Source organism: Tetrao urogallus (assembly GCF_951394365.1).
Source record: "Tetrao urogallus genome assembly, chromosome: 17".
Lineage (NCBI taxonomy): Eukaryota > Metazoa > Chordata > Aves > Galliformes > Phasianidae > Tetrao > Tetrao urogallus.
The window spans coordinates 8,976,708-8,993,989 of NC_136830.1; the positions used below are offsets into that span (position 1 = coordinate 8,976,708).

At 44.9% G+C, this 17,282-nt stretch overlaps 1 protein-coding gene across 1 annotated transcript; it reads left to right on the forward strand.

The window, feature by feature from the left end:
- Positions 1-11,928: 11,928 nt before the first annotated feature.
- PIK3IP1 (phosphoinositide-3-kinase interacting protein 1) lies at positions 11,929-17,013 on the forward strand (the record flags this gene model as incomplete). Its single annotated transcript, XM_079543831.1, has 6 exons — positions 11,929-12,010; positions 12,130-12,246; positions 12,330-12,446; positions 14,353-14,538; positions 14,673-14,751; positions 16,806-17,013. 6 exons carry the CDS (start codon positions 11,929-11,931, stop codon positions 17,011-17,013), a joined length of 789 nt encoding a protein of 262 aa, XP_079399957.1.
- Positions 17,014-17,282: the final 269 nt, after the last annotated feature.

Genomic DNA, 17,282 nt, shown 5'->3' on the forward strand with positions numbered 1-17,282 from the left:
TGTTGTAGTGAATTGCTACTGAAAAGCCAGTCTAAGGCGAGACACAGAGCACTCTTAAAGCAGCAGTCACATTAGGGTTAGTATTCTTTTTTTTTTTTTTAGGTGTACCATAATTAATAACTTGGCTAGTTGGTTGTTTTTAAGTCTATGAAAGAAATAGTTTTATGGGGGAAAAGAAAATGGAAAAAATACCATTGCAGTCTGGTTGACTGGTGCTCATTTTTCATGTGGGACCTGGTGCCGGTACAAACGCAATCAGCTATCGGGTTAACACGATGTACCACTGACTTGTTTAGTGTGAATAAACCCAGGGGTTCACAGAGTGGTTTTGATTTAATTGGATTGGACTCTATTAAAGAAGTTAGTATGTTACTTTACATCCCCTTGTTTGGTCTGGTTTTTGAACAATTTAGCCACCTGTCCAAAAGGTGTGCGAATGAGAACCAGTAAATATGGTGTTAATCCCTCTCCATTGTACTGCACTCTCAGTGACCTGGGCTTTTTGGCTACAGTCTTGCTTTCCTGATCTACCTTTAGTCAGGTTTGCAAAAGCCAGGCTTGTTCATTTATTTGCCAAGAAAGGTTTCTACTATAAGAGAATGTGAACAGTAGATCTCTGAAAAAGAATTGATTACAGAAGGTGAAGAAGCAGGGTTTCTAGGCTGTTTGAGGTTCTGTTTAATCTGAATATGCCACTTGAGCAGAAATAGTGTCCTTTCTTGGTCCTCCCTCTTCCCGTGTAATTTTTTCAAGTTCTTTATGTAGCAAATCCAGATATAAATGTTATGTAATCAACTAAACACAGGGTTATGAGCTAGGAATACTCCTGAGTTCTAATCATGGTTCTGCTATTGATGGTCAAAGTTGCATAGACAACGGCATAATCATTGAATTAATTTCTTGATTTCCTGTATGTGAGAAGTTTTTTCTACATCACCTAATTGCTGTGAGGGGTAATGAGCAGAGGTTTAAGGAGTGATTTGGCAAATCAAGCTCCTATGTATGCACTGAATGTTTCTAGAAAGGCCACTTTGAAGAGCCCAAGTTCCACACCAAACTTGCACTCTGTGAAATAATGGTTGTCCCCATCATGAGTGTAGTGCTGGTTCAGGATAAACCACTGCAGACCAGGATCTACATCCTCTCTAAGAGGTGTGTTTATATGAAATAAGAAGGCAGCCACAAAGGGCTCTGGTGGCACTCTGCATTGCCCAAGTGCTCCCAGTCCAAACTGAGCAGCTAAAACAAGACCTTGTGGGATGCAGTCCTATTTTGGTTTTGTGTTTGAAGTGGAGCCCTTTGTAAGGTTAAAGGTTTTAGGATGCCATTCTAAACTCTACTGATTTAGAACCAGCAGCTTCTCTCTTATAGGAAGCTCCTTTTTTAAGCTTGCTCTTGAGTATTTTAAACTGAGGTTGAATAATCAAAGACTTTCTCCTTATAGAACCAGTGCTTTCTAAATTTGCATATTTCATGCAAATATGGACTTGACATTTTGCTATTAATCTGGGTTGGAAGACTGAATGACACGCTCTTCTCCAGTCATCTTCCCCCAGAATCCCTGGAACAGGTGTGAGTCTCATCTAAAAGGGAAAGAAAAACAAAAAAAAACAGCAAAACCCCCTTTAAACAAAGGTGTACTGATGAGCTTATTTGACAAGTAGAAACAGGACGTTTCTAGAAAGTAACAAAATCTGGATTATGTTGAGACAACCCTGTAAGCTGCCAAGCAATTCAAGATCGAGCGGGCTTTCCACTCAGCATGACAATTCCTTGGAATTAACAAACGTAAGTGCAGTCATGCCGACTTGCAGGTAGCCAGTGTTCAGTAATGAGCAGTGAGCCGTGGGGAAGATTTCTGTAGAACTGAGGCTGTGCTCTGAAAGATACACGAAGTTTGTGTCCTCAGTGTTCCCAGCACTTGGAGAACACGGGGTAGTCATAAAATCCATTTCCAGAATACAGGTTATTTTTATCCTAGTTTTAGTTCCACTGACTTTACTGTTATTGGTGAGTTGAATTTTGGCACCACGCACATTGGAATTTCATTCTGAAAGCTACAGATTTTGGCCTGATGAAACTAATGAAAAGCCTTCAGCTACAAAGGAAACCTCCTAAAACACGGTGCGTTTTGCTCGTCAAAGCAAATGCTTACTAAGTTGTCAGGAGTGAATTGAATGAAAGCTATTTAATTCTCAGCCTAGTGAACAAGGAAGCAATTAGGCAGTAACAATCCTGAAATGACAATTCTAGTGTAAATGGGAAAGATTTTCACCAACGTGCAGATTAGTGCAGACAAGTACTAACATCTTCAGCAGAAATGGATTTTCAGAGCTCTCTCCTGTTTCGGAGGCATATTATTCAGTTCTAAATAGGAACTTATGTGCAAATCCCACACGCTGGGGAGTGTCTGCTGCTTATAGATCATAAAAGAGATCCAAACAGAAACTCAGCTTCATCAGTTCAGGGTTCAAAGGGAAATACTTAAATTGCCTCAAGCTGCAACCTCACTGAGATTGTTTCTATTACATTTTTAACATGTCAGTGTATAGATGATAACTATCCTTTTTGTTATTTGCTAGGACTGCAGTCCAATGTTGAAGTCAGTGCACTGCTCTGCAAAGGAAGGAACTTCAGTTAACACAAATTCTGATAATCAGATTAGCAGTACTTCTTTGTATTATGGGAGTCCTTAAACCCCTCAACTGTGGTTCAGACCCTTCTGTATTAGGTATGAGAATATCTTCAAACCTTTATAATCTAGATATTAATGATAGACAAGGCAGGAATAGATGTGAGCATTTCATAAGTGAATGAATGAAACAGAGTTGAAACTCTTAACTGCATGCTTAAATGTTGTGTTGAACGCAGGGGCTCAGACTTACCACTAGGCTTTTCTTTTTGCCTAAAGTAAGTTATGTCCACCACAAGTGCCAGGTTTATATATATATTATATATATATAATGTATTATATGTATGTATATATTATGTATCAATATATTATATATTTATATATAATATATTTATATATAATATGAGTTTATTCAATACCGAATTACATGAAGTCATGTCACCTTGCATTTGCCACATGCTAGGTGTCTGCAAACTGACTGGTGTGACTTATCTGATGCATGGCAATGTGATGGCATGTGAGCTCTCAATCTTAAGTGATTTGCCCATGATAATGTGGGAAATTAATAGCAGAACCAGAAACTGAACTCAGATTTTCCTTCTCTCAATCCAGTGCCTTAACTATCATAGCTCAAAGTATTATGGGGAGAGGGTCTTTTTTTGTTTGTTTTGGTTTTTTAAACCTAGAACTGTAGGATGGTGAGGAGTTGGTCTTCATTCCTATCTTCTGAATAATTGCAAATGCCCAGTCACAGTTTTAGACCCATTTGAGTGCCAGTGACTAAGGGAATGTTTGTTATTTCCCAAGTATTCTCTGAAATTATTGTTTCTCCCTTACCTGCTATCAGCAGTAAGGAATGACTTGACTTGAATAGAAAAGCTGTGTAACTGAATGTCTACCTAACTCAACTAATGGAATTGATAGTATGAAATCTAACCTAGATTTTGTAGGCTCTGTTGTAGCTTTAGTGTCTTGTTTTTGTTTTGTTTTGTTTTCCCAAAATCTTTGTTCCTAGAATTCAATATTTGAATTTTTGTCCTGAGTCTGGAGTGGGGTCCCACTTCCAGCTTAATTTTTTTTAAGGTGCTTGCTTGAGGAAGTAGATGCCAAAGTAAATTTCAAAGGAACTCCAGACTTCAGTGTTGGAAGAACAGATGGAAAGCGAGAGCTTTCTGTGGGTTTCATGAGAGATGAATGGACAAAGGAAAACACAACTATCAAAATTTTATGTAATGAAACAGGAAAGGCTTTTCTGTATCATCCACATAAACAGAAATATTTGTGATGGTTCAGGGTGGCAGAAACTCTGAGAGCAAGTGCCAAACAAAACCATGGAACACATTGGCTTTTTCAGCATTATGAATATATCTTAACAGCATTACGAATATCTTAATGTAAATTAAGCCAGCTTTATACCATTCACCTTTTGCATGGGCACAGTACATGAGTTTTAATTGAATAGAACATAAGCTCACATTGAATCTCTGAGCTTATGCTCTCAGTTCCAACCCAAGAGACAAAACAAATGAGCAAAGAGGGAAAAAAAGAAAAGAAAAAAAAGAAAAGAGAAAGGAAACATTTGAAAAAGAAAGCAGATTGTGGAAGATGCCCCTGCCTCCTGATTGAGCCTGGCTTTTTATCCTGTACGTACTTTTCTAAATGAGAACCTTCAGCCGTTGTGAATGAGCCTTTGGGAACAGATGTGGCTTTCAGCCCAGTCTGCTGCTCTGTGTCCCTTTAAGAAAGCTGTGTGTTTAGGAGCACTGAGCCTTGGACAGAGGGAGGCAGTGGCTGGGCTGCAGCCTGAAGCCACTCTTTACTGTTGCAGAATCAGCAGCAGCAACAGCTTTGGCAGAATGTATTTCTGCCTGCTCCCTTGATAGTTTCACCCCCATACATTCCTTTGCCAGCGTGTGTACCTGTTCAGATCCACACAGTTCTACAGATTAACAGTGCTACCTGTAAAACAGACTGGAGAACTATTTGGCTAAATAGAACAACAAAAAAATAATAATTGTGACATAACTACAAAGTGCTGCAGAACAGGAGCAAGAACCCTGGCTATAAGGAGTTGTGGGGATGGCTGTAATGGCTAAAGCATGCTAGTGGAAAACCACAGTTGTTTGCTCTGTGGTAGTGGGTAATGACTGCCTCTTTGTAAAGAATTAACACCTTATGTCATCTCTGGCCTCTTCCTGTGTTTAGTTCCCATATGAAAAATGAGATGATGATAACCTTGAGTAAGAATGATTCAAGTGCCAAACTGTCCTGCACAATAGTGCTACTTAACTGCTACAAACATTTGGCCCCACTGACTCCAGGCACGATGCAAAGTTAAGCATCTGGCTATGTTCTTCCCGAAAAGTGAAATATCTAAATAAATTTAAAGACTGCCTGGTGTTATTGATCTGCTCTCAGGGTTTATGTGAATGAAGCTTTTCCTGGGTGGCTTCTCTACTTGTACTGCAGTTTTGGAGACTGGGAAGCGCTCTGAGCTGAGATGTGCCGAAGGAAGGAGGTAACTGGTGTCTCAGTGACTCCCTCCTAGCTCCTGGGTTCCGTGTGGACCATGGGGTCACTTCAAACAGCCACGGGCAGCTATAAATGCTCTCGAGCTTCCTGCAGCCACATAGCGAGTGTGGGTAAGTGCTTCTGTAATAAATCAATCTCACTCCCGCTAATAGCTTTTTGGCTGCTGTGTCTACAAACTGGTGCCTTCTCCAGGCAACTTCTACATGCCCTCTGCAAATCTGTCAGACTGACTGCTGGCTCTTAAATAATCAACCAAGCCTTGCTCTTGGGATCAGAATTTCTCTTCAGTACTGTTGTAATCTGAAAGTTTGCAGCAATTAGTGTTAATACACAGTGTAAGAGAAAATAAAAGGCTGTTCTCAGATGTCCTGTAGAGCAAACAACCGAAACACGAGTGTGGGGATGAGCCAGGAAGACTGGCATTTTTCCCTGGCTGCATGCAGTGTGGACAAGACAGTGCCTTGGAAGGGAAGGAGCAGAAAAGTTTGCCATTGGCTCTGATGAATCTCAATCCTGCTTCTACTGAAGTTGTTGGGAATCCTCCCATTATCTTCAGTGTGAGCAAGAAAGGATCTTAGGTGAGGATGGATGACTCTTTCCCTACTTGAATGAAGTTTCTTGCCTATTTATGGGCCTGCTTCTATTGAAACCGAGCCTGTTTTAGCCTTTTGGGTTCTTAGGGACCTGTTTGTATAAAGCAACTTACCTACCTATCTTTTTTTTTTTCTATTGTGTGTATTTTTTTGTATGTTCTGTTGGAAGGTGAAGCCTCTGTAGAAGGGGATGCAAAAACTGGTTTTTAAATAGTAATAAACCAAAAGAGAATTAAACTCTGCAGGCTGCATGCATTCATTTCCTGGAGATGGAGAGCAGATATCGTGAGTATCCAGAGACAGCCTGTATTTCTTGTATCTCTGAATCTTCCTCTTTCCAGAGACGGTTTCTGCCTTGGCAGATCTCCACATGGAAACAGGTAATGTTATAGGCAGGTTGCAACACTGTGTGTCAGATGGTCTTCTTTTGACCAGGAAGTTCTTTCTCTGGGTCTTTGTGATGAAATTTCTTTCATCCTTTTAGCATATGTGGATGAAATAGCAACTATCTGTATGAAACTTGGGGTTGTCCTTAGTATGTGGAAGATAAGATAGTGAAAAACATACAGGGTTTTTCACCTGCTTATTTCAGGTGCTGGGTCATCAGTCAAATGCAGTGTTCCAACTCAACACTGTCATATTTTAAAGACTAGCAAAGTATGGGATGAAACTTCATTAATCCTTTGTTCCTTTCTACTCCTTTAGCCTCCTTGTGGTTTTGCCAGTTTGAACCCTAATTTTCTAGGAGAACGACAAACTTGAGACCACAGCAACAAAGATTTGCCCTATATCGTAAATATATTCAAGTAACAGGATCTTTGCTTTTGTAAATAGACTTTTAAAAGTCCATGTGCATTTACAAGAGCCAGAAGGAGGCTGTCCTTGCATGCCAATGCCATGTGTGCAACCCACAGAGAAAATAAAGAGGTTTTCCATTCTAGGCAGAGAAGACTGGGGCAAATTCCCAAAGTAAACACAACCCCTCCCACAGCCTCCAGGCAAACACCTGTGGAGAGAGAGGTCTTTCACTGTACCTATGTGCCAATGGGTTTAATCTGTTTTCAGGTCAGCTAAGGAAAATAAAATCCAGAGGTGAGAGCCCTGCACTGTAAATGTCTGTGAATCCTGCGCTTTTATGCAGAAACACTGGTAGCTCTACTGAAAGGTTTGGTCTTTGCTCCTAGGTTGAATTACAAAGACTACTCTGATCACAGTCCTAAAACCCTAGCTAGATAAGAAAAACATTTTTGTTTTCTTTTTATGTGTACGAGTTTATAACCTCCCTGCCTTTATGTTGGCAGGGATATGGGAGTTGCTTGCCTGTAGCGAGTGGCTGTGCATTTTAACCGTGGTGTGTTTTCCAAAGGAACTGGAATTCTTGTATGTTTAAATGCAACTCTGCACCCTCGTTCTTTCCACAGTGAAAGCTAACTCTGAATTTGATAATATTCGATTACTGAAGTTTAAACAGCAGTTTTGGACAGTCACTTGTGCTTGACTATGAAATCTGTTCCCATGGTGAGTGAGGGGCACTTAAACAGTTCTGTCCAATTCACTAGAAGTTTAATGACTGTAACCTAAACAAAAATCTTCATTCCGTTTGACTAAAATCTCCATACATCTCATTCTGCCTTTTTCATGCATCTCACCTGTAGATAACCTGTTATTCTTACATCAGTATTTTCTAACCAAGAAGAACGTGGGTTTAGCTGACCGCTTAGCTTTGCTAGTTACTGCTATGCACATCACAGAATTAAGAAACAGAAAAGCTGCAAAGGCACTTTAATACCTTAAGAAAAAATACACAGCACATTCTCATGTTTCTTTCTACATTCATGTTTATTTGTGCTCTTAATCTAAGTCAGCACTACACAAGTATAACTGCCTTCTGTGACTTAAGTAGTATTAATATGGCAAACTGGCAGAAGCTTGCCTAAGGTCAAACAACAAATCTGTATGAGAATTTAGAGTAAAGCCTCTGTTCTTCACTCATAGGCCTGTGTATTCTCCAATTCCATTCATCTACCCTTAAACATACATGCTCTGTTTTCTGTCAACAGCAGCCTGCATTTGTAGGAAACGGAACAATAGTGTAAGTGGGATCTGAAGCCTCTTCAGCTGCTCTATACCCCTAGCAGTATCTGTTCAGTTTTAAGGTATTTTGCTGAGATACATTCATTGGGAAAATGCTATCTGTGATCCATACAGTGATTTCAGAATGCGCTAGGGGAGAGACCTAAGAGCCATGAATCCAAGCTAAGACCTTTACAACATTCCCAATGGACCACTGTGAACACAAATCTGTGTGCAGCTGGGTCTGACAGAACCACTGAGGGAATTGTGACAGGGCCCTGTGCAGTTTGTCACAAAAAGGACAAAGGGGTGTTGCTACTAGAGAGGACTCAGTGTGTGAAATTTCTTAAGTCAGTGATTACTGGGAGTATTTACTGCTAATCTCAGCGCAAGAGAAGCATAGCTGCTCTGCTCCCCCAGTAAACAATAGGTCCCAGATTGCCCTCCTGAGGCCTCTTTCCTTTTATTACAGCCCACACAGAAAGCTCATCTGAGAAGGCACTTTGAGTAAGTAGAGCAAACCCTGAACCAGTCTGAACCAGTTCAAATATCACATATGGTTGTTTTGCTTCTGCAGACTTCCTTGTTAGTCCTTGGAGGCTGTGGCTGGCATTTACTTAGCAATAGCTCATGCTGTCAAATGGAAGGGGGAGGGGAAGCCTCTCCTTGAACATGTCAGCAGGGGGATGCAACAGTGCAATCAGATATTTCTATTGCTCCACACTGACTCCTTTGTAGCGTCCGTTTCTGTCTTGATTTTTAGTTATACTCAGCTGATGATTTCATAAACTCAACATCCAATCCATTTGTTCCAACCCCAGTGTTTTTTTCTACGCAGATTGTTTCTAGGCTAGGAATAAAACGTATCTGTTTCTGACCCCTACGTCATTGCTTACAGAAGGCTTTTCACAGGTGAGGCCCAGAGCTCTTTTTATGATCCAGAGGCAACAGAAGAGTTAAAAAAAACACAGCACTTTTGTTGGAAATTTAGTATTTAATAGTATTTGGTGGCATTTGATAGTTACAATTTTAAGCTTGAAACACAATTTGCTCTAATACTCTTTTCATGGTAGAGGAGGCCTAAGTTTACTATTTTAACGATCACAATTAATGAAGTAAGCAGAAAAATGGGAGAAGTGATGAATTAGAATGAAGAAGGCTTTACAAAAAAAAAAAAAAAAAGAAAAGAAAACAGTTTTGAGGAAAACATATATATAAATAATTATTCCAAAAGGAAGCAATAGGTATTGATAGGAATGTGCCATGTGCCTTGTTAAAAGGAAGGCAGTGGTCAATGTTCTCTTTTAAGCAACCCATTTGTCTAGAAAATAATAGATTATAAAGGTGATTTTGCTTATTCCCCTTATTTAGTAAGATAAAGTGATAAAGCATATTAGTACTTCAATGGGAAACTATGAACTTTTGCCTCCCTGTGTAGCATGCTGTGCTACATGTTATTTTCTTTGCATGTTTCTTCTCAAAGAAAGTCTTCCATGCATTTTCAATTTTTTCCACAGGTGGAAAATATAAAATAAAAAAAAAGAGCCCAGTTGAGAGGCAGGACAGAGAAAGCTGACATCGTTCATTCCAAAAGCTGCATCAGGCAAACAGCAGAGAAGGTACCAGCTCAGGGTTGGAAATGGTTCACACGGAGTTCAGGGAGGGTGCCTGACCTTCCCTGTTCCTAGAAATAGCATACATTTTCTTCTGTGAGGTGTTTGTGGATGTGCGTGTGCCCCGTGGTGCATGTATGTGTATGTACGTACTGACTTGTACATGCGTGCAGTGTGAGGATATAGCTACAGAGCTATTTGCTTAGTGATAGTTTGGGCAGGTCCTTGGAAATCAAGTCCTAGGAAGTCATGTCAGGTTTAATCTCTTCAGAGTGTGGCAAGAAGAGCAAGCCCATTCCCAAAGCTGGGGAAGAACAATTGACTCTGCCTTTGACAGCTGCTACTGGCATCCTATTAAACTTAACCGTGTGAAACTGCCAGGCATAAATCTTTCCTCATCCTGCCGAAAGCTGGAGATAAAAGAGAAAAAAAGCTTAGAAGTCAGCTGTGGAAAGGACTTTGATCTTTGCCGTTAATGTGATGGGTTTTGCATTTCTCCCAGATTCCCTATTGTTCTTCTGTGGACTAGAAACTCCGACTGTTTGCTGCAGCTTGGCTGGGTGTAATAAGAACTGCAGATTTATCTTGTTACATAACAGCAGAGAGAGGTCTGAGGTTTGTTTCCACAGAGATTACTGCCCAGCCTGCAGTTCCTGGATCGGGATGTACAGGGGGAGGTGCTTTCTGTGCAACATGGCACAGAAGCCAAGTTAGTCTCACAAAATGAACTAAAAGAAATCAGGTTGGCAGCCCACTGCAAACAATTCTGGGCAGACTGTGCCTTTGGATGCATGTGTGGCCCTGCAGCTTCTGACTGAATGGAATTTGTCCCATAAAATCTCTTAGCAAGAGCTATTACTAACAGAAGGTCTGATTCAGTAGCCCTCATGTAGAATTCTTGCTTGCTCCATTCAGCAGTGCCTTCACAGTGGGCAAAACTGGAGAGCATCAGGAATGCAATAACTGAGCGTGCACACAATGAGCTGAATAGCACAAAGCAGACATCATAGCTGTGATGTTGGTCAGTGCTGACACACAAAGGATTTTTCCAACCTAGCAAGTCTGGCTGCAGGTTTTGTTTGTTTAAATTCATTATTAAACTAGAAGTACTGTCCTGTTAAATCGTATTGTTAAGTATGAATCACATAAGCACTAAGGTTACAGTTTCATGCTCAGTGATAGTTTTGCTGAATGCTCTGTTTCCATCATTACCTCTCTGCCATGCTGGTACATCTGTTGTTGTTTTTGTGGCTGCACTGTGGGCAGCCTGGCTGTAAAGCACAAACGTGTTCATGATCTGGTAGGAAAAGGGTAAAAGCTGGCTTGGATCGGTGTTCTGTGCCTGCTTGTGACACCTGTAGCAGCCTGACAGAGAGCACTGCCAGGATGGAAACATCTGGGAAGGGAAGGACTGCTGCTGACAGCAATTCATCAAACACAGTACAGCACGCAGCTTCCCGGCACTGATTGCATGTGATTTCAAAGCACTTCAACAGAAGAGACCTTCTACGTCTATTTCAGGGGAGGAAAGTGTGACTATCGCTCATTTAGAAGGGAAAAAAAAGGGGAAAGAGCACAGAACTGAAAGTGGGCAGATTGGCCAAGGTCAGGAGGAACTCGGTGGAAAAGCCACAAATAGCAGCACCTGGTGCTGCCAGCCTGTGCCTTGGCTGCAGACCCACCTTGGCCCCAGCCCCCTCTGAGAGCCCCGCACCGACAGGTCCAGGCGTTCAGAGGTTGTTTTTCCCTCTGTCACGTGGAAGCCTTGTTGGTGACATACAGCCACCGGCACTGCAGAATCTAAACAGTGCCTGTTTGGTGAAAAAGTACCCGTTGTAACCTACATGGCCGTTTCAGATGTCTGTAGAAAGGCTTTTTTGCTGTGGCTGAAAGACTGCAGTACCCTTCATTTAAAGCATTCGAGGCTGTTTACCTTGTTTTTCTATAACAGACACAGCCGTTCGAGCGTGTGGAGTCACCAAAAAGCAATGCGATCGCGCGCGCCCCCGGGCGCAGTCTCTAAAGCTGAGGGAACCTAAACGAGGAATCGGGGGAGGAGAATTCAGTTCTAAGCTCTGGAGGGGAGGCTGGAAGATGAACAACATCCCGGCCCCGACCCGGGGTGCAGACACGGCTCCGCGCTGGCAGCCCCCTCTCCCGGCCCTGCCGTTTTTCACGTTTTGGGGCGCGGGGTTCGGAGCCGTTTCCCCGCAGGCGCCCTCCGGCCGCCCCGGCGCTGCCCCGCGGCTCTCGACCCCTTCCCCTCCCGGGGCTCCCCGCGGGGCCGGGACCCGCCCGGGGGCGGGCGGCGGCGGCAGCGTTAGCGTTAGGACCCGGCGGCGGCCGCGAGGCGGGGAGGGGGGAGCGCAGCCCGGCGGTTGTTTACCGGGGAGGGGAGCGCCGGGGCAGGTCTCGGCGCGGCGCTGAGCGCGGCGCAACCGAGCGGCGGGGCCGAGCCGGCGGCTCCTCGCCCTCCGCGCCGAGGATGCTGCGCGGGGGCCCGCTGCGAGCGGCGGGCGCGGTGCTGCTGGTCTCGCTGCTGCTGGCGGCCGCCCGCGGCGCCGAGGGTGAGTGTCGGCCCGCCCGAGGGGGCCCGGCTTTGTCGCGGGGGACAAAGGCCGGCCTTGGGGGGGGAACCTCCGGCGAGGGGGACCTCCCCGCATGGTCCGGCCTCGTGTTTCTGCAGAGTGCCTCCGCGGCGACGGCGCGTCCTACCGCGGGAACCGGCGGGTGGCCTCCGGCGGCGCCCCGTGCCTCAACTGGCTGGCGGTGCGAAGCGAGATCGGCGCCGCGCTCCCGGCAGGTGGGTGCGGGCGGTGGCGGGCCGGGGCGGCGGGGCTCGGAACGCGGGGAGCTCCGCGCTGACCGCCTCGTGCCCTCCCGCAGTCGCCGAGGATCACGACAGCTGCCGGAACCCGAATGGCGACGCCGCGCCCTGGTGCTACGTCCGAGGCGCCGCCGGGATTCCCGAGCGCAGAAGCTGCGAGATCCCTCCCTGCCCAGGTAGGAGCGGCCCCAACCGGGACCCCGCTGCCGCCCTCCCCGGCTTTGTCCTTCCCTGCCCGGACTGGGGGCTGGTCACCGGGAAGGGGTCCCCGTGCGATCTCCACTGCCCCTTACCCGGGGCTCCCCTCCAGCCTGTGCTTGGAGGTTTAGTCTTGGCAGCAGAAAAGGCCTCCACCCGTTTTGCTGGTCTATGTAGGGCTGTTGAGCCGTGTTATAAAAGGCAGTGGTCTGCACATCTAGAAACCGCCGGAAAGTGGGTAGGACCTTAATGTAGGACACGTTACTGCTGTCGGAATGACGCTAAAGGAGTGCCAGGGTGAGTTTGGATACAGGTAGGGTTGGAAAAACTCGATAAAAACAAGATGTGATGAGAGGACAGTAAAAAACAAAACATCAGGCAGGGTGTCAGTAAGACATGTCAGGCTGTGAGGGAGCCTGCCAGGAGGAAAGCTGTAGCTCAGAGCCGGCTTCTGGGAGAGGAGATGTCAGGATTGGCTGAGACCAAAGCAGGCACTTGTTTTTTGGACTATTTGCAGATCTCTGAGCCTTTCCAGATGTACACACTGCACTGTCCCTCGGGATCACTGGCCTTGCATGTAAACAGCTTTCCCTCACACGTACTCCCTCTGCTTTCCTTCGCTCTGCTTGTCTGTTGCCTGCTTTTCCCTAAAGGTAAAGCAAAACAAATGTTCTGCTGCCAAGAACAGTCTTGCAGCTTTGGGATCTGGGGAGTTAACTGACCTTCCATCCAGTACACCATCTGTATGTGTAGAGGGTTTGGCCATTCTTGTCTCAGAGCAGGCACCGTTTTATTATAGTTGTCCTGCTGCTCCCCTTAGTTCAGCTTCTCTGGCCTGACCTTAAGTAACATAACTGTGCAGTGCAGGCACCCTGATTTCCTGTTTCTAATTCCTCATCTGTACTTCCATTTCACATTCCACTGAGGACTCAAAATGGCTGCAGATAGCAAATCCAGATGGGGTTAATGACAGCTGTGGGGTGAGATCTAGGACCTGCTGAGAGATGGAGGGAGTTTTCAGGTGTGCATGCAAACTGTGCATGGCATTTCCAAAAAGCAGGTTTTTTTTGTTGTTATTCAAGAGAGGCAACAAATATATACATTCTACTGCAATAGCTTTTACTGTGACGTGAAAGAAAGAGATGTCTTGAAAATCTCGTTAATGTGGTTGATAAAAATCTGCAGTGCTGAGAAAAAGTCTGCTGTGAGCATCCATCCTCATGCATCTTTCTGTGGGCTCTGGCTGAGGAAGGCCATGCTGTACTTAGATAAATCAATGCCTCTGCTGCCCGAAGCGTTGCTCTGACTTAGCCTGTCCATCATGCTAAAGGAGTTTGCTGCGGGGCTGCAAAGAGGGCTGGGTAAAAATGTCCTAAGTTGTTTCACACCATCTGGAGTCTCCTTCCGTCAAACCTTCCTGTGTCAGGAAGATTGAGGCAGAAGAGAGATAAATAGACTCCTGGGAGATTTCAGATGGAGATTCTCATCATCTTTTTTCATGTCTGTTCAGCATGATTGAAGCTGCAGCCTGTATATCGATCTCTAGACTAAATGAAGTCATTGTGCATCCCCTGGACTCATGCTCTGAACTTGGGTTTCGTTCTGTTCAGTCTTCTGCCTCATCTGAGGTGATGCCTTACACTTACAGGATTCATGTCAGAGGAAAACAGGGAGAGTGCATTTCTCTTGGTAGGATTTCTGGCAGTAACTGCTTAAGTTACTGTAAATAGTAACTTGTTATTCATGGGAATAAGTGTTTGTCAGTGGGTTTTGAAGACGGTTTGGTGATAGCAGTCTAGATCTGTCCCACTCACATGGTGTATGTTATTTGGAAGTACTCATCAATGCTCCGTATTTTGTACGTCTCTTTTTTCCTCCCAACAGATGCTACTGCTACCACAGCCCCAGTCCCTACCGCAGAAGTTAATATTTCTCAGGAGGTCAACCAGGTGTTTGAACCAGCTGATACCTTGCCCTCCCGGAGTGAGGCAGCCGCTGTGCAGCCCGTCATTGGGATAAGTCAGAGAGTGCAGATGAACTCCAGAGAAAAGAAGGACTTAGGGACGCTAGGTAAAAACACAGGGTTGTGAGCTGGATCCATTCCTGTAGTTCTGTCAGGATGGACTTGTTTCGAGGCTCAGAAAGTGCGGCTGTAACTGGATCTAATGCTTCCAATGCTGCCTCTTTCCTTTCCCTCTTCACAGGGTATGTGCTGGGGCTGATCATGATGGTGATAATCATTGCCATCGGGGCCGGCATTGTCGTGGGATACATCTATAAGAGGTCAGTGGCTATTCTCCTTTGTCCTAAAGCTGTTTTAGGCATAAAATCCTGATTATACAAATCAGGAATATCTGAATGTCTGCAAACCCAACCAGATGCTAATGAAAAGACAAATAGATGCGTAAGTCTTCAAACATCACAAATTGTACAAGAGCTTATCTTGTCACAACAAGAAAAGAAAGAATTAATCCCACTCTTCTCTATTTCATACATCTGTATGGTATCCTGTCACATTTAAAGTTTCAAACAGCCCTCTTTTTGTTTGTTTGGTTTGAGATGTGGATGCATGTGACTTGATGTGGCTTTCTCAGGTGCTTCTAGAGGAGCTGACTTCTAGGTAGTAGCTGTAGAGAGCAGAGTCCTGGTGCCCTCACAGGAAGTTTACTTTGCAATCAGAAGAGCAGTCCTTTCAGCAGGCACCTCTTCGCCTGCTTTCCCTAGTTCAGGTAACTTTAGGAGAAAAATAACTGGTGAATCCTTTGCCACACGTGTTGTATTCTGTGAAGCTGCATATCGGGTAGCACTCTTTGGAAAAGTTCCATTTTCTAAAGCTCCTGTCTGCTTTATGGTCAGTTTTGATTGATGTGTAAGTTATGACTTGTTTGGCCACTTCACTGCGCTGCACAGAAACCTTTCTGTAGCTCAGCAGCATCTGAGCATCAGAAGGGTTTGTGGTAATAGGAAGCAGGTTAGTTGTAACAGGCAGGGCAGGATTAGCAAGTACCAGTATAGCTGCAGCAAGTGAAAGCCCGGGCTGTCTCCTCTGGGAAGGTTTGTTCTGTTTTGGCTGTTTGACAGCAGCCTGACACAGCCAAGCAGAAGGAGCCCTTTCCCAAGCTAGGACACGTCCTTATGTAAGTGTTTATAATAAATGCCGACAGAAGAAAAAAAAACAGAGGGAGGAGTGTTACATAAGGGGCAAAACACAGAGCGCTGCTTGTTGAAGAATCTGATTTGAGTTGTCACTTCAGAGAACGCTGTCTCGTGTGCTGGCAGGATTGGCAGCCGCTGCTGCACACTTGTAGGCAGCTTTGAAAAGCTGCCAAAACACTTATGTGCCGACTGGAAACCCCAGCAGCTCTGCCTGTTGGGGATCACAAGCCTCGGGAGGTGTTGAGTGGTGCCTGCCCCACTTCACTCCTTTCTTTGGCAGGAAGGAGCAATACTGAACTTTGTCCTAATGCAGCTTTGCTTTTCCAGATCCAGAATATGCACTGCAGGGCTGCAGGCACAGGATTGCTTTTCCTCTCTTCCTGGATGCCTTGCTCTCAAAATTGTATGTGCAAGCTAGCAGGTTTGGGTGGGTGTGGTGAGAAACCTCTGTGTTCTATAGCTTTTGGTATACGTAGCTTTTCTGGAGACAACATGCTATTAATGCCACCCATTTGTAAAGCCATGCGGATCTTCCTCAGTACAAATTACGGAGGTGTTGCCTCGCTTAGCAACAGGCTGAAAAGTTAAGTAGGCTTGAGAAGCCACTTGTGGTATTAAGCTGTTAGCTGCAGCCGCAGCAGGCACAGCCAGCTCTGAAACAGGCTTGAATAAATTCAGTAATGGCATCACTTGCTACACGAGTTTGTTTGTTGCAACAAAAGCAGAATCTATCACCAGCTTCAGTAGTTGTTTCTGTCAGGTGAAGCTAGCTCTTTTGTGCAGCAGTGGGCTCTGCTGCCTCACTGCTCCCTTGGTCCAGCACCAGAACACGCTGTGGGACTGTAAGGTATTGAGAAACATTTGTCAGCTCCGTGGTTAGTAGAAGTTTGGCTTTCCAGTCATCATTTAGATGAAGTACTGTAAATAAGTAACTAATCAGTAAATAAGACAATATGGGGAAGGGACAGACTTCACTTAGCTGCCTATTTGTAAAGGTTCTCATGGTCCTCTGCCAGTGGTAGGGTATGTTTCTGGGCACTTTGTATGTGGCTGGAACATCCTTTCATGAAACAAAGAACTGAGTCTTGCGTTTTCTTTTCTGCCATATCACCTTTACTGACTCTGTCTTCAAGCAATGGCACTCAAACCATGTGTGTATGTATTTATTTTTTCTTATCTAGGGGAAAAGACCTGAAGGAAAAACACGAGCAGAAAGTTTATGAGCGTGAAATGCAGCGCATCACACTGCCACTCTCAGCGTTCACCAATCCTGCCTGTGAGCTTGTAGATGAGAACACAATTGTGGTTCACACTAACCAGACACCTGTGGAGGACACACATGATGGCAGTGGCCCGCTCATGGGGCAGGCAGGTACTCCTGGTGCCTGAGCAGCTGGGGCAGGAGACTTCCAGGCTGAGTGAAGCTTCCAGCTTCCCACTGTGAGCGTGGGGGTTGCGTGTGTTCATTTCTATTTTGTTTTCTTTTTGATGAAAGCCAGATGAAGGTGATGCAGAGGGACAGAGCAATGGGCTATTCATCACTGTTTGAGGGCAACATTCAGTGCATGACCAGCTGGGGACTGGTGTGGTGGATCTTGCTGCTTCCTCCCACCTATCTCCATGGAGTGCCAAGGAGCTGGAGGGGAAGACGGGCCAGG